This window comes from Antedon bifida, chromosome 2 (assembly GCF_963402885.1).
Source record: "Antedon bifida chromosome 2, ecAntBifi1.1, whole genome shotgun sequence".
Taxonomy (NCBI): Eukaryota; Metazoa; Echinodermata; class Crinoidea; order Comatulida; family Antedonidae; genus Antedon; species Antedon bifida.
The window spans coordinates 9,733,327-9,761,145 of NC_136227.1; the positions used below are offsets into that span (position 1 = coordinate 9,733,327).

At 37.6% G+C, this 27,819-nt stretch overlaps 1 protein-coding gene and 1 pseudogene across 1 annotated transcript in view; one reads left to right on the top strand and one right to left on the bottom strand.

The window, feature by feature from the left end:
* LOC144836245 (uncharacterized) overlaps positions 1-27,819 on the bottom strand; it is a 50,502-nt gene that overhangs the window by 21,985 nt on the left and 698 nt on the right. Inside the window, exons 2-8 of the mRNA XM_078691496.1 lie at positions 25,841-25,898; positions 25,378-25,607; positions 21,768-21,852; positions 21,175-21,292; positions 17,468-17,642; positions 16,881-17,043; positions 16,104-16,210 (exon numbers count right to left, since the gene is read on the bottom strand). Of these exons, the coding sequence (XP_078547622.1) occupies positions 16,104-16,210; positions 16,881-17,043; positions 17,468-17,642; positions 21,175-21,292; positions 21,768-21,852; positions 25,378-25,516 (787 nt within the window). The 5' untranslated portion in view covers positions 25,517-25,607; positions 25,841-25,898. The remainder of the gene's footprint in view (positions 1-16,103; positions 16,211-16,880; positions 17,044-17,467; positions 17,643-21,174; positions 21,293-21,767; positions 21,853-25,377; positions 25,608-25,840; positions 25,899-27,819) is intronic.
* Positions 10,740-12,243, top strand: LOC144858720 (uncharacterized; annotated as a pseudogene).

Below are 27,819 nucleotides of genomic sequence, written 5' to 3' on the forward strand. Positions count from 1 at the left end.
ATGTATATGGCATATAATAGGCTCAACTCAACGTTATAAGCGTATAATAGGATGGCATACATCAACATTTTCTGATCATATGTTAACGTACGTGCATGTAAAAAAAAAAATTAATTTCATTAAAATGATAAAAATGATCACCTATAATTCGTCAAAGTGACGAATTAAATTCTAGTTATTTTTTTTTTTCTTTTTATTGTTTCTGTACACTATTTTGTGTAACAATTATCTCAAAAAGTTTAATGTCAATGATTACAAAAATTTCAGAATATCTTTCAAATAATATAACTTAATCCTAATAAGCTTTCCAGCGTGATCACTCATCCGTGACGACATTTATACGCCATTTTGCGAAATCACATTATCAATCATATCTCCATAATTCATTATCACATATTAATGAAATTCACTACACGTAAACTTCAGATCAAGGGTAAAAATATTAGCAAATAAAAACGCACGCGCACGTAGGTTCATGCGCGTGATATCGCGCGTTAAAAATTTAAAACGCTCAAAATTAAGTTTTGATCAATTTAGAGCATGAATTAGGCCATTTGCGTGTTTCAAAAAATTACTGCGCAAAAATGCGTTTTTGCGCGCGCGATACTTAAAAAGCGTAAAAAACATGAATTTTTTTTACAAATCTCATTCTACTCACCATCCTTAGTACATTCACCAAATTTGAGTCAGTTCCGACTTAAAATAACGCTATACGAGCACGTTAAAAATGACAAAATGCGCACATTAATTTTACAGAAGTTCTGAAAATGGTGAAAAATAGGTCTTTTTTAAAATGAAAATAATTCTTCAGAATGCAAGATGACCCCCGATTTTTTTAACTTATTCTGAAAGCCATTGAGTTGTAGATATGAATTCATGTACACATTTTACGTACAAAATGTTTTGACGTCATCAAATGGCCACTTGAATTTAAAAATTAGGATTTGTTATCTTTTTGTGTAGATTATCACATTCAACAGAGCGCATCTTGGTTATGTGTGCTCGAATTTCGCCTTCGCAGTAAATTTGAATATCTTACAGCTCTTCAGAATTGAAGGTTACCTTGATGATTATAATTTATTATGAAAGCTGATGAAATGTAGATATTAATTCATATAAAAATTAAGCCTATCGGATGTTGTGACGTTAACATATGGCCAGTTGAAGTGAAAAAGTAGTTTTTTCATATTTTTCGTCAAAGTTATACACAATTCAAAGAGCGCGCACAGCGCTTCTACGTGCCAAATTTTTTTCCAAATCTTATATTTTTTTGCTCAATTAATTATCTTTCGAAATTGTCATCTTAAAGTTTAGTTTGATAACGTCATCATGCCAAAAAATTAGAACATGTGTGTCCCGTAATTTCACCTATGCTACACTGTATATAGATATACAGTATATACTGTACATATTGCATATGGCATATAGGCACAACTCAGCACTATAAGCATATAATAGGATGGCATACATCAACATTTTCCGATCGTATGTTAACGTATGTGCATGTTTAAAAAAAATTAATTTCAGTAAAATGATAAAAATGATCACCTATAATTCGTCAAAGTGACGAATTAAATTCTAGTTTAAATATATTTTCGTATGTTAATACACTGTGCTCAATTTGACCTAATCTGGTGCCGGTGGAGCGCAGTGATATAAAATAGAAATAAGTCCCTGCATTTTAATATCTTTTTGTATGTTAATACACTGATATCAAGTGAACCCAATTTGGTGCCAGTTGAGCACAGTGATATAAAATAGAAAGTCACTAATTTTTATATCTTTTCATATATTAATACACTGTGCTCAAGCGAACCCAATTTGGCGCCAGTGGAGCACAGTGATATAAAATAGAAATAAGTTACTGTATTTTAATACCTTTTTGTATGTTAATACACTGTGCTCAAATGAACTCAATTTGTCACCAGTTGAGCACAGTGATATAAAAATTAATAGAAATAAGTCACTGAAATTTAATATCTTTTCTTATATTTTTTCATTTCATTTCATTTCATTTATTTCGTCTCACATAACAAAAAATAACAAACAAAAGAGAGAGACAGGTTTCCCAAAAGCGAACTAAATCAAACTATCAAGTGGGTCTCCACTATGTGCTCAAGTGGACCCAATTTGGCACCAGTGAAGCACAGTGTTCATAATGTTAATGCACTGTTCTGATTTTTAAATATTTGGAATATGATACAATTTTATAATAGATAATGATGGGGTTGCCTTTCCGGGCTTATATAATCAAATGTTCATTGTAATACTAATAGTAAAACTAAATGTTTATTAATAAATTGTTTTACGTAATTTGTTGCATATAAAATATTTCACATTTAAATAATTATGTACTGTTAAATGACATTATGCCGAATAATATTATAATCTTAAACTATGTTTACAGATTGTCATTTTTCAAGCCACACATCTTTCTACCTAGACAAACAATTTAATCATTAATAATAAATATTCATCGACCAAAGTAACATCATTTCATTGCGACCAAAATTAAACGCGACCGATTTCGAACGCGACCGATATCATCGGCGGGGTTAATTCCCCTTCTTGAGATGGGGCGTTGTGTAGTGCGACCACAGCGGAGCGGATGGGGCGACTGTGTCAGGGCGACTTTGAGATGGGGCCTAGCTATACTAATGGAATACAGCTTAAGCCTTAATAATAGTTATTGCCAACCTAGCTTTAAATAGGATTAGGCCTACAACATTTAAAAAAACATTTCTTTCAATTTATCTGTGATTATTTAGAGCATGTACTGTAGTAAAGAATAAGGTTTTAGTAGAGTGATTTTGACACCAACTCTTCTTTCTTATTTTTAGTATAAAACTATAATAGTCCTTCAAATCACCATTATTCATATCACCACCAGGGCCAGGAGAGATTATGGTGCTTGGTTTTTCCTTCATGATGAATTAGCTTTTAATGCTAATATAAATTTGTGAAAATTGTAAATATACTGTACATCTAATTAATGTAATTATTGTAGTAGAGAAAATGACCAAATAATCTAAGTTAAATATATTTGTGAATGTGTACTTTACAGTACTTGTACCGATATGTTGAAAAATGCTTCCAAAGCAATAACGTTCAAACCAACATTCACACAATTAAACTTTTTATGTAGATATTTTAATAAAAAATGTCTTTCTTTTAATAGGTATTAACATACTAATTGAATGCTGGAACAATATGAGCAAGTAGTGGAAAATGGTGAAGAAATCAACAAAAAATGTGGCAGCAACGTTCACAATATTTATTTGAACATTTCTTACTATGACACTTTAAAATGGATGAACAATCCTAGAAGACACGCTTTGCTGTAATGCCACAATCAACACATCAATTAATAGTTGAAGATAAATTGTCAAAGAGTTTTAACAATCAATAATGCAGAAATTCAATGGAATATACTCAAGAAATTAACTCATTTTGTACTGTACTGTATTGTATCTTCACACATTAAAATTATGAAGATTTTATCTCTTGTAGTAGTATTTTTTTTTATTTATTTAATGCTGTTGCTACTGTATGTTTGGAAAATATGCTTTTATTATGAAAACAAACAACAGCCAATATATTTGCCAAATGCTGATAGTCATCCAATATTTAATTTTTCTTGTGTTCCACTACCGAGTCTACCGCCAGTTTCCTTTATGCAGTATGGGTGTAACCTCCAGTCTTCATTAGTCTATAAATTTAAAAATTAAATAGAAAAGTTAAAGTCCTATTCCCTACGTTTGTTACATCTAATTTACGGTCACAAACTACATTTAATGTAAAAAAGCGATTATTATTGAAAGTGATGTTTTATTGGGGAAGCGTTTATTAAAATAAATGTCAAATGCTTGGTAAATTGTAGATAACAGTACGATGAATTCTACTACAACTAGTATCATTGTGTCACTATAAATATAATACAATATTGTGTGTATAATTGTGGTTGGGCGTTTAGTAGATAGTTGGGTTTGGGTGGGGGAGGGTGGTGGGGTGCAATTAATATTCAAAGTGATGTTTTATTGGGGAGGCGTTTATTAAAAAAAATGTCATCCTAATAATTAATACATTATTTAATTTAAACATCTTTTGAAACTAACTTCCGCGGCAAGAAGACGTTTTAGACGGCTTGCTACATGGGCAGACATCCCGGTCCTAACGGGACACAGATAGCCTACGGTTATTCCTGCCAGCTTACTTAATAAAACTCGGCTATCGGGATTTCACTCGATTTTAAACAAAATGTCTTATCATCAGATCTCCCTATGTAATTTTATAATACTATTCCCCACAATATATTCCGATGCTTTATGGCGTATATTTAATTTGATCTTTATTAATTTGCAGTATAGTTTTTATTTTTTAACTACCGAACCTTCACACGCGCGGTCCGATCCGAAAATAAACAAAAAACTAAAATGGCTATATAGTCACTAACGGCCAACTTAGTTAAAACCAGGAAGATGCAAGGTGAACATGTGAACTTATCATGAACCCGGAAATTACTTCGACCTGCGTACAATTGAAATTGATTGAAAATATACTGAGGAAATCAAAAAATGTTGTTATAAAACCATTTATAATATCTTCCTAAGATAGAAATATAGAACAATAGCGTATTACTGAAAACTAATGTTATCAAATCTACGTTTCGCGGTACATCTAAGATAGATAAGGTAGGTATTCAAGTCGGAGATTTATACCGAAGTTTTTCTATTCTGCTCGCCTATGTCAGAATTAACCATTTTAAATTTATACATAGATACTGTACATATAATTTTTATTTCTGTACATGAATCTGAAGTTTTCAATTTGGGGTACTAATGTACAGTAAGGAATTCCTGAAATGGTTGTATCCAAAATAGTCATTCCTTATTATTAGTATCAATATTATTAATATTGGTGCATCCCCTCCCTCAAGGTCTAGTCTATACTAGTGTTTTGGTTGCTATCAACAACAATCTATTCTATTGTAACGGTGGTGTTTTAGTGTATCCGTTACTATATATAGTATCAGCAGCAGGATGTCACACACCGCCACTAATGTACAAACAGTATATATGGTTATGGTCCAGACACAGTTTTATTTCAATATCCAATGTAATGCAGTCTGTTCTGGCTATATCATCACATACGTTTTCTTCTCAATTATTAAAACGTTTTTATCTCTCTCTCTTCTTAGCAGTACATGCATATTTAAGTAATGGTCCTAATTAATTATATACTGGGAGGGGACTATTTAGAAGAGGGAACATTCCTTGATAATGAGGAAACAATGATTGATTAAGGATGTGGGTTATAGGAAAGTGAAAAAGTGAATAAAGAGTAGCTAGGGACAAGAAGGAACCACTAGGAATGTTAAATTATAGTTGGAGTAGGGAGAAATAGTGAAAAAGGGTGGTTGACCTGATGGTCAGAGTGTTACACTATCGTCAACTTCTTTGACTGTATCCTGATCATTTTCCAAATGTTTGCTTTTCATCATCAGTCTTTTTTTAGAATTTAAAATTAATTCTAGCTCCAAATGTATATCAATGGTACAGCAACATAGTAGGCCTATTTCCTGTAGCTAGTTGTGGAGTGATGGCCTAGTTAGGTGAGTACAATATATAGAGCCTAGCTCGTCTACTTTTTTGACCTATCTCAAGTCTGCCTGCCTACAGGAATACTACACTACACAGTAGTAAACTACTAACTAGACCTGGCTCTAGCTAGGCTTAGCCTTAGATAGTGTAACGAATTAGGTGTGGTGCCACCCCATTTTGATAATCGACCAGGCCTACTTCTGTATGGAAGCTGATTGGCTGGTGGAAATAGATGGGGAACGGCCATGTGATGGCCATGATTCGCCCAATGTAAGTAGTTTTAGCTCGGGTTTCAACAAGTGAGGTAGACGTGTTTTTAAGGTTAGTAGAAGATAGTTGGGAGATCGGTACGGTGTAAGGTTTGAAGAAATAAATGAAAGACTCCAATTTATGTGTGGATGTAGTTTTATTTTCCTCGTTCCGTATAGCGACTCTGACGGCCTGACCGACAGACGAACAACCTACAACAAGTGAAGAATCCGTTACATTGGTGGCAGAAGTGGGATTGCTTTGCTACGGAAGTTGTTACGGGAGGCCTACGTTTGAAGTGCGAGTGTTCTATTCTCGCTAGGAATTATTATCGTTTGAAGTACGAGTATTCTATTCTCGCTAGGAATTATTATCGTTTGAAGTGCGAGTATTCTATTCTCGCTAGGAATTATTATCGTTTGAAGTGCGAGTGTTCTGTTCTCGCTAGGAATTATTATCGTTTGAAGTGCGAGTGTTCTATTCTCGCTAGGAATTATTATCGTTTGAAGTGCGAGTATTCTATTCTCGCTAGGAATTATTATCGTTTGAAGTGCGAGTATTCTATTCTCGCTAGGAATTATTATCGTTTGAAGTGCGAGTATTCTACCCTCGCAGGAATTATTATCATCTGAAGTTGCGAGTATTCTATTCTCGCTAGGAACAATTATAGAGATATAAGATGGCAAACTTCCTCGATGTTGAACCACCGTCGGCGGATGTAGATTCGCTGGAATACTGGAGCCAAGAGGTACACCGACTGGAGGAGGAGATAAATTCTGCCAATGTGAATAAGACTGAAGTGACTGAGCCAGTCCCCAGACCAGTGCCTGACTTTAGCAGCTTTCTGAGGACTCCAGCAGAACCGGAAGGGGCGAGTGGGGCTCCGAGCAGCTTACTTTCTTTCGGGCCACCAAGGGTACACTCTACGGAGAATAAAGGGACTACACAGTCGATGTCAGCTCCATCAACGCCATGGCCCTTAATTAGAGAGCCGAGGATAGTCGGACATGAGGCGTTCACTAAGAAATTCGGAAGAGACTTCCAAAAACCAATCATAACTCCAGACAGATACGAAGGGAAGACACCCTGGAGGGATTACGCAAAACACTTTGAGGCGTGTAAAGCTGCGAATTCCTGGGACGATAAACAGGCTGGAGCATTCTTAAAAGCAAGTCTGAAGGGGCAGGCTCTAAAGGTCCTCGGGGCTAGCCAAGGACGGGAGACAACTTACAAAGAATTGCTGGATGCTCTGGAACAGAGGTTCGGACCGGGACGGAAAGCCGAAAATCACCTGATGTCGTTACGACTGAGAAGGCAAGGACCAAAAGAGAGTCTACAAGAACTGGGGCAGGCTGTTCGAGAACTGGCATACCTGGCATATCCTGAATTTGACGAGGCCGGGGTGGAACGCCTAGCTAAAGGACACTACATGGAGGCAGTGGGAAGACCTGAAATAAGGGAAGGAATCTTCCGAGCAACACCTTCCACCCTAGACGAAGCTATACGAGCGGCGTTAGCCACTGAGAGTTTCGTGAAATTGGAAGAGGAACGCCCCCTGAGACAGCCTGCGAAATACGTTAGGCCAATTATACCCGAGGAAGAGTCGAGGCAGGCGGTTTTCGAGAGGAGAATAACCAGCTGGATGGAACGAATGGAGGCGAACCAGCGGTCGAATTGGACGCCGTCGCCGGCAGTGGAAAACCGACCTCGAGAGGATAGAAATATGCGGCAGCGAAGAAAGACGATACAGTGCTACAATTGCCACCAGGAAGGGCACATTGCACGGATGTGTCCTGAGGCTCTCCAGCGCCAATCGGGAAACGACGGACAGCCAACTCCAGGGGTCAAGGGAAGGCTGGGAGAGACCGAGGACCCAACCTCCAAACAGATACAAAGAAGCGGAGAAACACCGACGGCGAAACCATAGACGTGCCAGAAAAGAGGACACGTTCGGAGTACACCCCCATGGAAGGACTTTACGCACCAGCCGAGGTCAACGGAATCAAAACTACCCTACTCGTTGATACGGGAGCTTCCGACACTGTCATGTCCTCTAATATTTACTACGAAATACCAAGAGAAAGGCGACCAGGACTGGAGAAGGCCAGGAGGAACCTCCAACAAGCAGATGGAACTTCACTGGAGACCATCGGATGTGCGTACGTCGGACTAAAAGTCGGCCCAACATTTCAATCCGTCAGGGTGACGTTTGCGAACCTGAAGGTTAACGGATTACTCGGGATGGACGTACTCACATCAACGGGATCATTATTGGATCTAGGGAAATTACAAATAAAAATTGGCGGCGAAGTAATTATTGACTGGGCCGGGAGGTAACAAATTCAATTCTAGCATAACGATCGAAGACACAACCGTGATCCTACCAGGCCACGAACACCTAGTAACCGGCTTCGCCAGGTTGCTGACGAGCCACCCGGTGGTAGGAATGGTGGAGCCTAACCAAGAGGAGGGAATGGCGAAAAATGGCTTGATTCTAGCATGAACACTGGTGAAGGTGGAGGACGGGAAACTACCGTTACGTGTCTTTAACCCGGGGAAAGAACGGCGAGTCCTTCGAGGCGGAACAACGGTTGGGAAATTAACGCCTATATCAGAAGAACAAATCGAAACAGAACATAACCCGACGACGCCAGTTTCTGGCAGAAGAGTACCTGAGCACTTGGAGGATTTATTGAAACGAAGTGTAACGGCCATCGACGGGCAATACCACGGACCGGTCGCGTCACTGTTGACAGAATTCCAAGATGTGTTCTCGAAGGGAGACTTTGACTTGGGAAGGACGGGCGAGGTAAAACACCACATAAATGTTGGAGATGCACGGCCAGTGAAGGAACCGCCCCGGCGCCAATCGATGAGAGCCAGTGACGAGATAAATCGCCAGGTACAGGGCCTATTGGACAAGGGTTTAATAGAACCTTCGGAGGGTCCGTGGGCCTCAAATGCTTCTGCGTGGATTACAGACGCCTAAATTCAGTTACCATAAAGGATGCCTATCCCATACCTAGGATAAACGACTCACTTGATGCACTGTCTGGATCCCGGTGGTTCTCCACTTTAGACCTCGCTTCAGGGTATTGGCAGGTGGAATTGGACGAGGACGCTAAGGCTAAATCTGCGTTTGTGGTGCGAGGAGGACTGTATTCCTGGAAGGTGATGCCGTTCGGACTGTGCAACGCCCCTTCGACTTTCGAAAGGCTAATGGAACGCGTGTTGTCCGGGTTGCAATGGGACATACTACTGGTGTACCTAGACGACGTAATTGTATACGGAAGGACTGTGGAGGAAGCGATCAATCGCCTCAGGGAAGTCCTTAACCGATTGCGAGGGGCGGGTCTGAAATTAAAACCGAAGAAATGTACCCTGTTCAAACAGGAGGTGTCGTATCTGGGGCATCGAGTCTCTCATGCAGGCGTGAAGACTGACCCGGCCAAGATCGAAGCCGTGAAGGAATGGCCGACACCAACCACCGTCAGAGACGTCCGCAGTTTTTTGGGGCTAGCCTCCTACTATAGGCGTTTTATCAACGGATTTGCTTCAATAGCTGTACCGTTGTATAGACTGACAGAGAAGGCCAGACGTTTCTCATGGGATGCAGATTGTGAGGGAGCTTTTGTGGAATTGAAAGAACGATTGATGCGATCACCCGTGTTAGCTTACCCGTTAGCCGAGGGACAGTTCATATTGGACACTGATGCGAGCGATGTTGGAATTGGTGGGGTGCTATCGCAAATCCAGGGACAGGAAGAAAGGGTCATCAGTTATGCAAGCCGTACGCTAAGTAAATCTGAACGAAATTACTGTGCTACTAGACGAGAGCTGCTGGCCGTGGTAGTGTACTTAAAGCATCATCGTCAGTATCTCTATGGACGTCACATTCTAATTCGGACGGACCACGCGTCATTGCGCTGGCTAACAAATTTCAAGGAGCCGGAAGGACAACTTGCCAGATGGCTACAAGCGATAGGGGAATATGATTTTGAAGTGATTCACCGACCCGGACTAAAACATGGAAACGCCGACGGGCTATCAAGGAAACCGTGTGGTCAATGTGGCAAAGCGGCGGACAGACTACAGAAGAAGATGGATGCATGGACACCCATAGAAACCGAGACGGATCCGACGATGTGTACCTTAAAACCGAATGCCTCTGTGCGACTAGTACAGTTACAACCAAGAACCAACCTCGAAGACGTTCGTAGAGCGCAGTTGGAGGACACACACATGCAATGGGTCATGGAAACCAAGGAACAAGGTAGACCCCGGCCAACGTGGGAAGAGATGGCGGGATTGAGCCGGACTGACAAAACATACTGGCAGTTATGGGACTTACTGGAGTTGCGGGACAGAGTTCTGTACCGGAGATGGGAGTCCGATGACGGAAGTGCTATAAACTGGAAGTTGGTTCTTCCAGTCGAAATGAGAGAGGCAGCACTGGCGGAACTGCATGGGGGCCAAACTAGCGGGCACCTGGGGGTTGCAAAAACTACTGCGAAAGTGATGAGACGATATTTCTGGCCGGAAATGCGCAGCTGGATCAGAACCTGGATTCGACAGTGCGACGCGTGTGCCCGTAGGAAATCACCGCCAAAGAAGAAACGAGCACCCCTCCAACAACAGGCTGTTGGTAGCCCGATGGAAAGGATTGCGATGGACATCACCGGACCTTTCCCCGAGACCGATCGAGGCAATAAGTACATACTCGTCGTTGGTGATTATTTTTCCAAATGGATGGAAGCGTACCCCATACCAAATGAAAGGGCAGAGACCGTTGCTTGCTGTCTTGTAGAGAACTTTGTTCTGAGGTACGGGGTCCCACGGCAAGTGCATACCGATCAAGGAAGAAATTTCGAATCTGATTTAATCGCCAAGATGTGCGAACTTCTGGGAATTGACAAGACTCGAACCACACCGTACAACCCGAAGTCCGATGGGATGGTTGAACGGTTCAACCGGACGGACTCTTGTCCACATGTTGGCAATTATGCTGGATCCGCATCGAAATCAGAGAGACTGGGATGAGCATGTACCATTTGCAACGTTTGCCTACAGATGCACTCCTCAGGAATCTACTGGAGAAACACAGAATATGATGGTGTTAGGGCGAGAAGTGACGATTCCTCTGGACCTGATGCTACCCACTGATGGAGCGACGGATATTGACCTAAAGACTGACTACGTCGAGAAACTGCGCACAAAACTTCGTGCAGCCCACGAACGGGCGCGAGTTGGACTTAGACAGAGTGCTAGGAGACAGAAGAGAACTCATGACCAAAAGGCAAGCAAGCACAACCTTTCCGAAGGGCAATTTGTATGGCTATACAACTCCGCTAAAACCGTGGGCAAATCGCCAAAACTACAGTGCCGGTGGCAAGGACCCTATATGGTGCTGAAGAAATTGTCGGAGGTAACATTTCGGATACAGGAGGGACCCCGAAAGAAGTGTAAAGTGGTCCACGTGGACCGACTGAAGGTTTACGAAGGGAGACCCATGGAGGGCTGGACGCAACCACCTGTGAGGACCGAGGAACCACAGATGGACGACGTGGGGCCAATGGAGGAGGCTGAAGCTCCAAGCACTCTGCAAGCTATGGAGCCACTGGAGGAGACAGAAGACCAAATTACATTATCTGTGATGGAACCACCAGTCGTCGTGGAACCATCACCCGAAGCACAACGAACCGGGAGATTTCCCAGGGCCCGGAGGCGACCGGCTTGGTATGACGTATAGAGAAGTTATGCCTTATGTTCAGTTAGTTATATATATTTTTTCTTTTTGTTTAACTTTTAGATGAAGCATGTCCAGAAATTTAGTTGTGAGCGTTGCTTAGCTCGTTTTATTGATGGCCGGACCTTGAGACGACATAAGGAAAAGGAACACCGAGACGAGTTTCGATGCCGACATTGCACTGCAAAGTTTTCTTCCACCGACGCACGTCGCCGACACTTCGATAGGTTCCACCGCCAGAGGAGGACGCCGGAGCGAGTTTTCCGAAAGGGCGACGTGGCCAGTGAACCGATGAAGGAACCGGAGGTGCCTGGAGATGCCCTCATCACAACACCCGGATCTGATTCTCTCTTTAGACCCGAGGCGAAAGCAGAGGAGGCGCCGATTCTGGTCCCGTCCGGGAAGCACCGGAATCTGTTAAGGTTGTTGGGGGCGGATGATGCGGTGTGTTGTCGTGAGGAGGATAGTGGAAGTGAGGCCGAGGCAGTGGAGGAGCCTATGGGGACCGCCCGCACACTAGTTAATTTAACTGAGATTTTGAAAGGGAAGGTGCGGAGTGTCCGCGAGACTGTTCAAGAGATCCAGTATAGGAAGGGAGAGAAGTGGAGAGAAGTAATCACGACCCGAGTATACACCCTTGAAGAATGATGATTATTTAAGTTATGAGGCAGTAATTTAACTCTGATTATTTATGAGATTGATATTATGATGTTTGTTGATTGAACTCTCGGGATTACACAATGAATGACTACTACTGATTGAACTCTATGATAAATAATGACTCTAAAAATGATAAGATGTATGAATGATCTGATTTTAGTTTGTTAACTTTTATACCACTTATGTTGTATTTTTGTAAAAGTTGTTTAAAAAAAAAAAATATTTATATGGAGTTTTCTTATGGAAATTGGAGTTTCGAGGGACCGATACGTCTGAGAGGGGGGCAGTGTAACGAATTAGGTGTGGTGCCACCCCATTTTGAGCCAGGCCTACTTCTGTATGGAAGCTGATTGGCTGGTGGAAATAGATGGGGAACGGCCATGTGATGGCCATGATTCGCCCAATGTAGTTAGTTTTAGCTCGGGTTTCAACAAGTGAGGTAGACGTGTTTTTAAGGTTAGTAGAAGATAGTTGGGAGATCGGTACGGTGTAAGGTTTGAAGAAATAAATGAAAGACTCCAATTTATGTGTGGATGTAGTTTTGTTTTCCTCGTTCCGTATAGCGACTCTGACGGCCTGACCGACAGACGAACAACCTACAACAAGTGAAGAATCCGTTACAATAGCTAAACCTATAACTAAATCCAAAAATGTCTAGTTTGCGATATATATATATAACTATTATAGGAGGATATGTCATTCATCTAAAATAAAATTCTACTTACCAGCAAATTAACGGCAGAGCTTTTTACATCATACGATCAGGGAAACCCCAGCACTTTTTTCTGTTCGTCGCACATGCTTGTTTGTGTGGCGAAGATAACAGATCGGATCTCTGTTTGGATGCTCATTAACATATCATGCATAATTATGAGTTGTTTAGCTAACATCTATTTAGGAATTTCTGAGCTGATGAACAATTTGATTTATTTTTAGGCTATCGCTCTCTGTAGAGCGATAGCCTATTTTATTGTCAAAGATTTCAATTTTTCTGCTCATTTTTTGTGCGCAACAGATCTCTAAATCGGCAATAGCTGTTATGTTCTAACTTGGCCAGCAGATGCACGTATATATGTAGTTGTGCAACAAACTTTGGTTTAATGAAAATATGGTCGCGTAGCGTAACTACGCGCGATTTTCTGAAATTCTTAGATTGACTATAAATTGAAAACCAATAGCTATTTTTAAATACCACTTGACACACGTATGCTTCATGTCAAAGGTCATCTTCCTGTATCATCAGCAAAATTTTGAACATTGGTCAAATCGCGCGTACGCGCGCTTTGAAAGTTAAAAATGCTCAAAATCAATTTCTAATCAACTTTCTACACGTTTCAGGACATTTTAAGCATTTCACATTTTTCAAAAAAATTTGCGTTGCGCGCGCGCTTTTGCGCACTTCGCTCATATGCAGCCTAGAAAGCCCGTTTTTGCGCTTGATTATTTTTTTTCATAGTTTTATGATATATTTCTTTCAGATTTGACCCCCAATTTTTGGTTATCCGCAACGAAGTTGCTGGATAACTCCTTGTGATTGTACGAAATCATATTCTTCTTCTTGGTTATCCGCCTCAAGCGGATAAGCCCTTGGAATTGTAGTGTTTCTTTTTTTTATTATTCTTCCATATTTCCGCCACTTGTTGTGTTCAGCTTTTCTCTACCACGTGTTAACATAACATGTTGTAACTTTGTAAACATTTAGACATTTAACTGAAGTTGTACTGCGAAGCTTTTGGACGCTGTCAGAGCCACGTAGCGTAAGTTACGCGCGAATTTCTGAAATTCTTACATTGATCATAACTTCGAAACAAATAATTATTTTGTAACGAAATTTTCAGCCACGGTTGCTTCACATCAATTGTAAACTGTTTTATCGCTACAAAATTTTGTAACATTAGAAAGTGTGCGCGTAAACGGCGTTTGAAATTTTAAAATGCTTCAAATCATTTTCTGATTAAATTAGCGCACGTTTCAGGTCATTTTAAGCGTTTAAAAAATTCCCACCAGATGCATTTTCACGCGCGCACGGCGCAGGGAACGCGTATGAGCCTTTATTTTGCATAGATTGTGTTTTTCAAACTTCAGTTAACAATTTTGCGTTATTTTATTCACTATTCAACTGGAAATGGCGTTCCACGAGCACGTTAAACATGACTGGTTGCACACGTAAAATGTCTAATAATTGTGAAAATGTTGCAAAATATGTCTACTTTTAAAAACGATACAGTTCATCAGAATGCAAGGTTACCCCCATTTTTTAATTTTTTTTCTTGCAGTGTATGAATCATAGGTCTGATTTATTATAGTCTTGAATGCTAAAACGTGTTTGATGGCTACATTATGTGCATATTAAATATAACTAACATTTTCAAAGAGCAAAACAATAAACATAACGTTTATCTTTTTTCTTCACATTTTAATATATAAAACTTGAAAGTCATAATATGTTACTGTTTAAAATGTGTGAAGATTTCATCATAGTAAAAATTATGATTTAGTTTGATAGGTAATAATCAACTTGCATCGAGGGGTTCACGACATGCCGAATGAACGAGTAATTGTTCTTCGGATTTTCTTCAGCAGGTGCTCATATGGCTCGATGTGTAGTGCAACCGACTTTGGTATCAGAGGTACCGGGATCGAATCCCATCAGGCGAAAACAATTAAATAAAAGGATTTATTTGGTTATTACACCGAAAGGGCAGTTTTAATTTTGAATAGGATACTTTTTGGAAAAGTCATAAATGAAAAGTACTTGAATGCGCAAGATACGTTTTGTTGCGGCGGATAACCAAACTCGTCCTCAAGTGACGAGTTCCATGTCTAGTTTTAACTTAATATGTAAGCAGATATGTTGTAGATATGAATTCATGCAAAATTTTTACCTCTGGGCTGTTGTGACGTCATTGTATGGCCACACAAATGTAAAATATAGGGATTTTATCTCTTTCGACACAGTTCGTCACATTCAATAGAGCGCATACCGCGTAAACGTTATCAATTTTCTTTCAATTTTCAATATTCTATTACTAAAACAATTCCTCTTTAGACTTATGAATTTTTTTTTTTATTTGAAAAGGTCATCATTTTCAAACAATTTAATAAATGTGAGTGCTGTAAAATAAAACATAACCGTCAACTAAACCGTTTACAATGCTAATACCGTCAACTGTTGACACTTATTGAACGATTTTGATGTATTCCAGCTGTTCGTTACAATCGTTGTAGTGCAGCCTATTGTAGACTAAGCATAATAAATAACATGTGCGTGTTACGATGCGTTGGGCGATAGCCTAACTCGTCAAAGTGACGAGTTCAAATCTAGTTTTAATTTGTTTTTATTCTTTATTATTTTTTTCGGATTTTTTTTTTGGCGAAAGTGATGTAACTACAAAATGCTCTATTAAAAATTAGATTTTTTTCATCTTTATTTTTAATGTTTTGGGGGTCAATACATCTTTAAAATATCATGTTAATTAGATTTAATGTAGTAGTGCTATAAAGATCATTTTACTTAAACTTATAAACCATGGCATCAGTTAGCCAATATGTTTGATCAGTTAGCCAATATGTTTGACTATGACAAACTCTGAAAAAAGTAATTCAAATCATCATGATCCAGGATAGGCTGAAAACTTGTGAGCAGACTTTGGCTTTTGTCTGTTTTGTATACTTACCACCAGTGGCGCCTCAGGACCAGTGTCTAAAAAGTGAGTAACCCAAAATAATTGTATTCTTCCCGGGGGTAAATTTGCTAAGAAATTGATTGAAACGGCCTATAAATTAAAAAGAGCCCCCTGGCCCCAAGTATTTCAATTACAAAACGGATCTGCGCCGTTGATACTTACATGTCTCTAGTGATTGTTCTTTCCATTTTGTTTCATCAGCATCTTCTTGAGTACTGCAAACCCTTGTTGTTGATATAGCATCTGTTATGTCTTGCTTTGAACAAAAACTATTGAAAATATATTTCAATTTAAACTATAATGTTACAATGCATAATCAGAATTTCACAATTAAAATCTAATTAAATTGTAAAATTCATACTTATTTATACTTCACTGAAGGCTTTTTGTGGTTTTTTTTATACAAACAAACAAAAAACATTTTTCATAATAAATAAATTTAGTTGGTGATGATAACAACAACAACAACAATAACTAGATTTGAACTCGTCACTTTGACGAGTTATCCGCAGAAATGCAAAATGCACATACGTTAAACTATATAAACATCGACAATTATTATGCCATCCTATGACATGAATTAAATATGTTTACAGTGCTAAGTTGTACATATTTTGTATCATACAGCATATTACAGTATTTACGGAATACACTGCATATGTTATATACAGTGTAGCATAGATGAAATTACGAGACCCGTGATTTAATCCAATTTTTTAACACGATGACATCATCAAAGCGACATGTAAAAATAACAATTTTAGAAGAAAATTATCTAAATAATTACATTAATACAAATTTGAAGAATTTTGGGATCCTGACAATAACACGCCAAGTGCGGATAACCAATAATATTAATGCTGCGAGAGTGGTGACAGAATGAAGAAAAAATTACTTTTGTATTGTCTGTGTGTTTTCACTAATAATAGGTTTGCTTACCCTTTTCCTAATAAGGAATTGATCGTAGAGGTTTTTCCAACTCTCTCAAGACCTACAAAAATAGTTCTCCCCTGTTTAACTTCAGTTTTCCCATTTTTCAGAGCTTCATTGAATGCTTTAACTGCTTCAGGTCCTCGAGCCAGTATTTCTGCTGGAGTTAAGTCTAGAAAACAATAATTAGTATATAAAACTGATGTTTAATAATTGAATGTTAAGAACAGGACACAGCAACAGGCTGACCAATTATAGATGGGGTATTTTATGGGTTAAAAAACTTAGGTATTTAAAATTTTATGAATTTGAATGTAATTTGATGTTTAATGAAATCATCTGTAATAATGTAGTAAAGCTGATAGAGCAGATAGCCCCGTAAAACAAAGATAAATAAATAAATAAATAGTAGCTGATAATATGTTTTGGCTATTTTACAAGTTGACTGTTCAATTTAATGAACCAGAACCGATTTTAAAATATTGTATTCATTCAATGAATACAACCTTGTCATATGTTTTATTGAATACTGAAAGAAACAATATTTATTATAGGTGTTATTCTCTCAGATGCAAAATGATTTTCTAGACACTCACTGTTTAGAACCGTGCTTGAGAAAGACAGCATTGTAGCTTGCATGGAAGGCACCTGAGATGGTGTAGGTTGAGATGACTCGGTCGCACTCTGGCTCTGTATCCGTTTCTGTCGTTTACTCTCTAATTCCTTTTGTATTTTATAGATTTTCTCAGAGAGAAGATGATAATACTCTTCCTGTAAAAAATAAAACATCTTAAGCAATAAATAATGTGATTCCATCAGATTTCTAATATTCTTCTAAAATTGTTTTTTTTTTTTTTAGGTTGGCGCTGTGCAACACGGCGACACAGCTCGTCTCATTGTCTCACTATTGTTACTCATTTTTTGACGTTATTTTCGTATATTTGGACTGTATTGTATTGTGGAAGAAGTCATTTGATTTATACATTATGTTGTATGTGAAAGTTTTGAAATTTCTGTATTTTTTGCTGATATTTTGGCTGTTCTTACTGTGTGGATTGAGTAAGCCGGGCGGTGGAATTGTGTACACGTCATCTGATTTGCATTCCATGGGCGAGAGGTCGACCTCACCGCTACCGGCACACGTTGAATTACCATCTGAGATACAACGTCGCAGGCTTCGGAAAAGGGGCAAGGCTGGTGGGGTCAGAAAGCGACTACAACGAAGGAAATGTAAGCCTTTTATACCATCTTTAATATTTGGAAATGTAAGATCTTTGAATAACAAAGTCGATTTACTCAGAGCAAACGTCGAACACTTCAGCGATTTTAGGAATGCCAGCTTACTTGCATTCACGGAAACCCACCTGAGCGATAAGCATAGCGATCAACATATTCAAGTAGTTGGCTTTAAATCTGTTCGTGGGGATCGTACAGCCGAAGCGAACAAAGATGGCGGTGGTGGTCTTTGCCTCTACATTAATGAGAAATACTGTCATCCAAATAACTCTACGCTTAAGCTTCATAAATGTTCGCCACACTCGGAAGTGCTGGTTGTTGGTATTCGCCCCTACTATCTTCCGAGAGAGTTCTCGCATGTTATCAATGTTATGGTATACATACCTAACAAAAAGCTTGAAAAGCCTGCTATAAATGAGATCGCAGAAATTATCGAAGGTATTGAGTGTAGTCACCCTGAGGCGCTTGTAATTATCAATGGCGATTTCAACAGATGCAAGCTCAAGAAAACAACGGCCACTTATTATCAGCATGTTACATGTAAAACGAGGGACAACGCGATTCTTGATTTATGCTACTCTAGTGTGAAGGATGCCTATATTTCGACCCCACTACCGAACTTGGGCAAATCTGATCATAATTTGATTTTACTCAGTCCTAAATATCGCCCGTTAAATAAGACATGCCAACCAAAAATTATTAATGTACGTAAATGGTCTCCTGAAGCCGAGGAAGCCCTGATAGCGGAATTTGAATCTACCGATTGGGATATTTTTACGGAGGATGAAGATTTGAACAGTATTACTTATGCAGTGAGCTCGTACATAAACTTTTGTATTGATAAATGCGTTCCAGTTAAAAAAGTGAAAATCTACCCTAACAACAAGCCATGGATCACGAAAGGCGTTAAATTACTGTTGTGTGAGAAACGTAAAGCCTTTAAGATGGGCGACTCTAATCGTATGAAAATATTGACTAGAGAGATTAAATCTGAAATAATGAAACAGAAGAACATTTATAGGAAAAAAGTTGAACATAACTTCAGGTCTAATAATATGAAACAAGTTTGGCAGGGAATGAAACTTATGAGTGGTTACACAAACGGTGGTAATACACCCACCTCGATTCCGAATGTTACTGTGCAATATGTTAATGAGTTAAATGAATTTTATAACCGTTTTAATGTTCATGATTTTAAAAAAGAAAGAGAGGCTCTATTTAGCTTGTGTCGGGTGACTGAAGATGATCCCAAATTTAGTATAAGCATTTCTGATGTACATAACGAATTCATGAAACTCAATTCATCGAAGGCTGCTGGGCCGGATAGAATCCCACCACGAGTACTTAAGGTCTGCTCTCCTCACCTTGATGGTATATTTACATTTATTTTCAATATGTGTCTTTCTTATCATGCGTTCCCGGATATTTGGAAACTTTCATGCATAATACCGGTACCTAAGAAACCTAAGATTAACAGCATGAATGATTTGAGACCCGTTGCACTCACGTCTGTCGCGATGAAAATATTGGAACGTATTATTTTAAAAATTATGCAACCTTATGCTGAAAAAGTGTTAGACCCGTTGCAATTTGCTTACCGATCACTCCGTAGTACCAGTGATGCGATTTATTTTAAATTACATAAATTGTATTCACATCTAGATAATGTAAAGAAAGGCCACTCGGCACGTATTATGTATTTTGATTTTCAATCTGCGTTTAATACCATACAACCCCATATCTTAGCAGACAAAATGTTGAATATGGAGTTTCCCCGTCCGATTGTTCGTTTAGTTTTAAATTTCATTTGTGATAGAAAACAATTTGTTAATATTAATGGTGTTAAGTCAGAAATCGTAACCTCTGACACCGGTGTTCCTCAGGGTACTGTCAACGCACCTAAATTATATTCCTTGTATACGGCGGATTACAGATCTTTAAATGATGAGCTCTGCCCCGTTGTTAAATTCGCTGATGACACTAGTACTATTGGTCTCATAGTTTCAAACAATGATGAAAATTATCGTAGCGAAATACAAAGATTTGTTAAATTTTGTGACGATAATTATCTCCAAATAAATGCATCAAAAACAAAGGAGATGATCATTGATTTTAGGACTAAACATAAATTTAATTTTCAACCAATCACTATCAAAGGTAAAGAAATTGAAATTGTTGACCAGTACAAGTATCTAGGAATTGTTTTCAATGATAAACTGAGTTGGGGAGACCATATAGACTTCATCAGCAAAAAATTAAGTCCCAGAATGTATTGTATGAGAACTTTATATAAATTTAACTCCTGTGATTTGATGTTACTTTCGTTCTATAGATCCGTTATATGTAGTGTTTGGACGTATTGCCTCTCCTGTTGGGCTGGTAATGTTACCGGAGGGAATAAAGGACGCCTTGAAACTTTCATCCGTCGGGCTGGTAAAATGATTGGTCTGGAACTGCCTTCCTTTACCGATGTGCACCTAGAACACCTCCAGAAAGATTTCGAACGCATTGAGTTGGATGCCTCTCATCCTCTCCACAAAGTGATAATAGACCAACTTAATCCAAGTGGTAGATTGAGGCTCCTCGGTGTGAAAACAAATCGATTTGCTAAATCCTTTATTCCCTCCGGTATCATCCAGTACAACAGGAAGTCAAGAAGATAATTTTATATTGTAAATTTTTAGATGTTTTTATATGAATGGTTTTATGCTATATTTGTTTTTATAGTGTTTTCTTTGTTAATATGACGAGCAATGAATTTCCTTTTTGAGGATCAATAAAAGTTATCTTATCTTATCTTATCTTATCTTATCTTATTACAGTTCCATTCAAAAATGTTTAAATAATGAAGTAAAGTAATGTTTATCACAATTTATCAGTTCAATTTAATCATTACTACTATTACTACTATTTCACAAGCGAAATGGGCCCAGCTGGATGATGCACTGCCTAAACCTTGACAATTACAATACAAAAGATAGACCATTAGGTTTAGGTTTAAAACTTAATTGTAATATATTTAGGCCCTAATTTTAACATCCTGGACCCACCACTCAGAGAATCTTACCCTACTACTAGCCGCCTGATACATATCGTTCTCCACCTTGCGTACATAGGCTACTAAATCTGCCATTCGCCTATCTTTAACAGCAGCTGCATCAGGAAACGGGTAGATTGCTTGAACTCTGTTAAAAAAAATTATATTGTATAACAAATTGACAATTCTTTTTCAAAAACCAAAATTTAGTGATAAACTAACCTTGAAAGATTCGCTGTCCTGATCGGACAGTTTTGCTAATTGTTGGTTTTGAAAAAAGAATTGTCAGTTTATTGAAAAAAAACAAACAGATGAACATTTTTAAACAACATTATACAACATTAGCAATTGCTCAGGAGACTGAAAATTGGTAGAAGCTCAAGATATCATGATCAGACCTTCTTACTGATATACAGTAGTTTATTATTTCAAGATATTGTTCAGTCTTTGAGATTCATTATTTCCTGCAACCAATTCATGTTTCATATTTTTTAAATTTTTAAATCATTTGTTTGTCAAAAAAATTCAGAAATATCGAAACTGTTTTTTTTTTTATTACATTTGTTAAAGTTAATAATAAAAGTCTTTTAATTAGTATGAAGATGATTTGGTATAAAACTTACAATTTATAAACGAGATGATTACGTAGATCCTGCGTGACCTGACTGTGCCATGGCTGCGACTTGCTTGCAATTGATGCAAGATGCACTAAACCCATTAAAAGATCGAAAGATTCTAACCATATTAATAGTAGTAAAAAAGTAAAAACTCTTAACATCTTCTACATAAATAAATTACAGACTGCTTTGTTCATGCACAAATTCAGTAATCGGAAACTTCCTTCCATTTAATTGATTCTTTACAAAAAACAATGAAGTTCACAATTATAACACTTGCAAATCTATCAAATATATCCCTATCAATAACCATTTCACAGCAAGAAACTGAATTAAATACACTGGCCCCATTTTATGGAACTCTCTTCACACCTCCCTAAGTAACCCCTCTTTCGATTCCTTTAAGTTTAGCTATACAAATCATCATTGGTATCAAACTATTCAATCGATCTCCCCTAAGAATTCAGTCGCTCCCTTCTAACTCAGTTTTTTTAACTTTTGTCCTGCGTCTTCGTTCCTTTCTGTCCTCGTTTTGTCACATGTTTTTGTCCTGTATCTTCTTGTGCTTTACCTTAATTTTTTTCTTTATTCTCGTTATTTATTTATTTACTCATATTTTATTTTTTATTTGTTAATTTATTTATTGACTACTTTTGAAACATTTATTATTATATATACTTTTTGAATTAATTTTTCTGGTGGAACTAACTATAGGGCTTAATTTAAGGTTCTCCAGCATAAGTGCATTCTACTTTAAAAAATAAAAACTCCCATGTTATTACATAATGATGTATCTTATGAAAATAAAATTGAATTGAATATTTTATATATTATTTCTAAAGTATTTCTAAGTTTTAGGTGAACAGGCTTTATATTATATTGGTTGTAGACTAGAGTAGAGTTAAATAATTAGGTCAAGACAAAAGTGATATTCCAAATAAGGACATTTTTTTTTTATAAAACTTCATCAAATGTTAAAACTACTTTAATCATCTTGAACTTATTGTAAGAAGACAATAAATAGGGGTACATTGACAATAAGTACTGATATAGGACAATGCTGTGGAAGAGAAAAAGGTTTAGTATTATAAGCTTGTCTCTCATTTGGACGCAACGCAAGTGAGTTGACCAATCACAAGCGACAGTTTGAATGATCCATCACGTCCTGATTGGTAAAATTACTTGAGTTGTGCTTTATATGTCCTTGCATTGTTTTGTAACCAAGATTTACTTATAGCCATAATATAAATTGTTCATACAGTAGCACGTAACAAAAGCACAATACAAAGGCCAATTTACACAGAAGAACGGTAACGGTAAGCAGAAAACTGCGTAGCTTGTTCTACATAGAATCTGTATCTATCCGTGTTGACCGTTCGCTCCATGTATTGTGTATTGGTCATAACATAGATCCTATATTGTCTGTTTTCTACTTACGTTACCACTCGTCTGTGTAAATTGGCCATTAGTATGTAAAGACTAACTAAATAATAAACAAAAGTTTGAATGTGTCTATCAGATCCATCTGGTTCACTCACACTACGGTCATTTGTAAAAACAACCTTGCAATTAAAATTGATGTTACAGTAGGAAAAAATATATCAACAAGTCTAAATATTGTAATCATTGGATATTTTAGTGGTAACTTTTGAACAAACTACTAAATATCTTTTTATTCAACTTCACCTGTATTTGTCAATCTTAGTTTCGATTTAATTTCATTCAATATTGGAGGATTTTGGTTCACATGCGAAGTCAATGTCAACTTTGGTGGACTAGGTTCTAGGCATTTAATGAATAGGCAAACTGCCTTAAAATATCGTGATGTTTTGAGAATACTATTCTCATCATCAGAACTGAAATCAACGCCTAGAGTACTTATATACCTATCACACAATTGTGATTAAATGAGGCAATAATTAAGATGAGAAGAACGAGGTAAGCGGACAACATAACAATCAAATTTCAAGCGTGACGCCTAAGTTATAGATTTGTTTGTTCAAGGTAGGTTTCTTCCACGTGATGTGGAGGGCTACCTTGAGTTTAAAGGAGAATCTGCAGAATCCAAAAGAGTGAAGCATTCCGCATTAGCGAGGGCCTTCAGATTCTGCAGATGTTGAAAAATGTGAGAAGCCCCGTCACTGAGATGTTCACGTACCCGATTGATATAGAGGGCGTACAAGATATAAGTGTACAGTACTGTACACTATTAAAGCTAGAAATGCTTAGTCCTGTGAGTGGCCCGGATCTTGGCGAATTAGATTTGCTTTTGAAAGGGGCATGGCACATATTTCTCAAAATGGGTAGTGCAATAACATTGATTTTTTAATAAAATGAAATATAATAATATTATTTATTTTGCTGTTGCAGCTACAGTGAAACACTTCCACAAGGATGACAACATAAAAGTGAAGAGGGAAAAGGAGTACATCAATACAACAGTAAAAATGGAAGCCGGAAAACAGATGGAGGTTTTTCTTTCAAATGCTGCAAGCAGAATTAAAAGAAAAGCAGCCCCACGAACTCCAAGACACACATAGAACTACTATTTTTTATACATCATTATAACTCAGCTTTAACCACGTGCCGTAGATCCGATAAAATATACCAACAAACTAACATAGAATAACAACTTTTTTCAGCTTCCTTTTTAATTTTAATAGACACTTTGCTTACTTTTTTTTGTTTTAATCAAGATTTTAAAATAGCTTGTAATAATAAACGTTACTTGCCTATTAACATTACTTGTATTTGGTTTATTTATGACTCTCGCGGTATAGAGAGGATCATGTTATTGAGAGTGTAACATCTAGTCCGCAAGAATAGGCACTAAATCAAGGATATTTCAATGGTATATTTATTATTGTTAAGCTCACAGCGATCTCACCATGATCTCCTATGATTATTTACTATAATTATCTCATGGCGATCTCACCGTGATCTCATTCTATGATATATTTATTAGCATTATCTCATGGTGATCTCACCAGGATCTCATGGTGATCTTACCATGATCTCATTAGTATCTCATGACAATCTCACTATGATCTCATTATTATCTCATGGCGATCTCACCATGATCTCATTATTATCTTCATGGCGATCTCACCATGATCTCATTCTATGATATCAATTGCTGATATCACTATTTGTGATTTCAATATGATATCATAATTGATCTCTTAAATATCTCAGAGGCCGACATCGATGTTGAGATCGCCATGAGATCATTCTATGAAATCAATTGCTGATATCACTCTGGTATCTATTTGTGATTTCAATATGATATCATAAGTGATCTCTCAAATATCTCAGAGGCTGACATCAATGTTGAGATCGCCATGAGATCATTCTATGATATCAATTGCTGATATCACTCTGGTATCTATTTGTGATTTCAATATGATATCATAAGTGATCTCTCAAATATCTCAGAGGCTGACAATGACATCAATGTTGAGATCGCCATGAGATCATTCTATGATATCAATTGCTGATATCACTCTGGTATCTATTTGTGATTTCAATATGATATCATAAGTGATCTCTCAAATATCTCAGAGGCTGACATCAATGTTGAGATCAACATGAGATCACTATGAGATCAAATTCTTACCTGGGTGCCGAGATTGAGTTGCATATGGGTTCATTGTAGCTTGCCGAGCTTGAGTTGCATTTGTGCCTATTGCAGCATGCTGAGCTTCAGTTGCATTTGGGTTCGCAGCTTGCTGAGTTTGAGTTGCATATGGGTTCATTGTAGCTTGCCGAGCTTGAGTTGCATAGGTTCATTGTAGCTTGCTGAGCTTGAGTTGCATTTGTGCCTATTGCAGCTTGTTGAGACATATTCTGAAAAACATAATACACATAAATAAGATAAGAAGATAAAAGAAAAATCAAATCAACTGTCCAGTTCTATATTTTATTAGTTTTATTAGTATTAATACATATGAATGACAACTTTATATTACGTATGTAAAGGATAAGTCAATGATAATTGTATAATTTTTTTTTTAAATAATCTGAACAATCTATCATTCATTCCTTAAATCAGTCATTGGATTGTTAACTGCAAGTCATACAAGGTTATATTTCAGCAAATGATTTTCTTGACAAGTAATCCTGGTATGGTGGTAGTCACTGCAAAAACAATGAACATACACATTACAATTACATTAAATTTATTATTTTTTAAAGGCAATACATCAAATCGATCATTTGTTGAGGACAATACCATGAACTTTTATTATTTTTTGAAAGAATACAGTATATTACAGTAGTATGTTGTATTCGAGATTCTATATACAGTACTACTCAAAATGTGTTATTGACTATAAATAAAATGCTAGTAAGGTGTGTCACTTTTACAGATGTGCAAAATTGAAAAAAATGATTTTAATACCATTACGCGAAATTGGCACACCATTATTATAATGTTATTTACCCAGAAAGGTGATATTAAGCCGGTTTTAAGATCTTTGGATTTACATTTGCATGAATATGATCGAACCATATGACTGTCCATTTAAATTTTATGCAATGCAAAAGGTCGGAATGAATAGTTGCATACATAGTAGTGCCTAGGCTAGGTAGAATTGTTATTTTAGCGGGATCCAGTCCCCCTACCTACAAGGCCTAGGTTTAGGCCTAACCTACGATAAGAATTAAGAGTAAGACTTTAGAGCCTAGCTAGGCCTAGGCTAGCCTAGAATAGTTACAATAACTACAAATTTAACTTTTTTGTCAAATGCGTTATTGTTCGAGGACCCCTCATGATCTAAATACCCATTACTTAGGATTTAGAAGGTTATCCATACCAATAATTACATCTATGTTGTTCTTATCAGTGGCGTATCCATGATTTTTAGGGGAGGGGGGGGGGGGGAAGGGGGGGCCGGGAATTGCCAATTTGCCGACAAAATTAGTGTCATTACCTGTACATACAAATAAAACAATTTGCGGCCTACAGTCGACAATTAACTAGGCCCCTACGCCATTTTTGGTTAAAATAATTAAGATATAATTACGTTTTTTAGTAATTTATTTTATATATCATCATTGGAAATATCAATATAACATGTTATTAAATGTTTATAAAATATATAAAGTTGTTTACTTAACGGAATTCGGACAAATTCATTGCTCTAAATTTGTGTAGTAATGCACTTGTCAATTGTATGACCCACTATACGACCCCCGGGAGAGGTGCGTCATGGGTGCGTCATTTACATATAATTACTGACGCAGGGGTGCGTCAAAAAACCTAGATGGTACGTCACATCAATGAACAAGGTGTGTCAATGTCCGTCACTTTACCACCCACCATATCATAAACAACATGGTCACAGTGCGTCAAAATGGGTGCGTCATGGTCACCTAAAGGTAAGTCACATTTTTGACGCACGGGTGTGTCATGGTATTCAAAGGTATGACGCACATCGGACAAATGACGCACCTCTCCCGGGGGTCGTATAGTGGGTCATACAATTGACAAGTGCATAACGATCAGAGAGTGACTACAGACCCACATTATACACAATGACGCTTTGGCGTTTCATACAAATGCATTGTAATGGATTGGCTTATGTTTGTTTATTTACATATCATTGGCTTTGGCTTTGGTCATAATCCGTTTAGTACACACGCGAGAGAAAACATTCCGCTGCGGGTGATTCGCATCCACTAATCAAATCAAATCAGCCAGAAAGCTCAGCTTTGATTGGCTTACGACGACATCATATCACAAAATGGTGGTTTTGTAGTTGAGCCTCACGGAATACTCACAATTTTGTTTCAAAAATGAAATACATGGACATTTTTTATGGTACATGTGCATATTCTGTAAACAAGTTGAATAATAAAGGTCTCATATCGAGGAAAAAAGCGCGTTTTTTTGGCACTTATAATAAATATATCTTAGAGAAAAAAGCACATGGCATGTGGAACTATAATATCGTAGGAAGACAAACAAACCCCAGGTCATGAGAGGCTCAACTACAAAAACAAGGTTGAATAGGGTAAAAAAGTCACCGGCGGACCGTTCGAAGACTTTTGAGTAAAC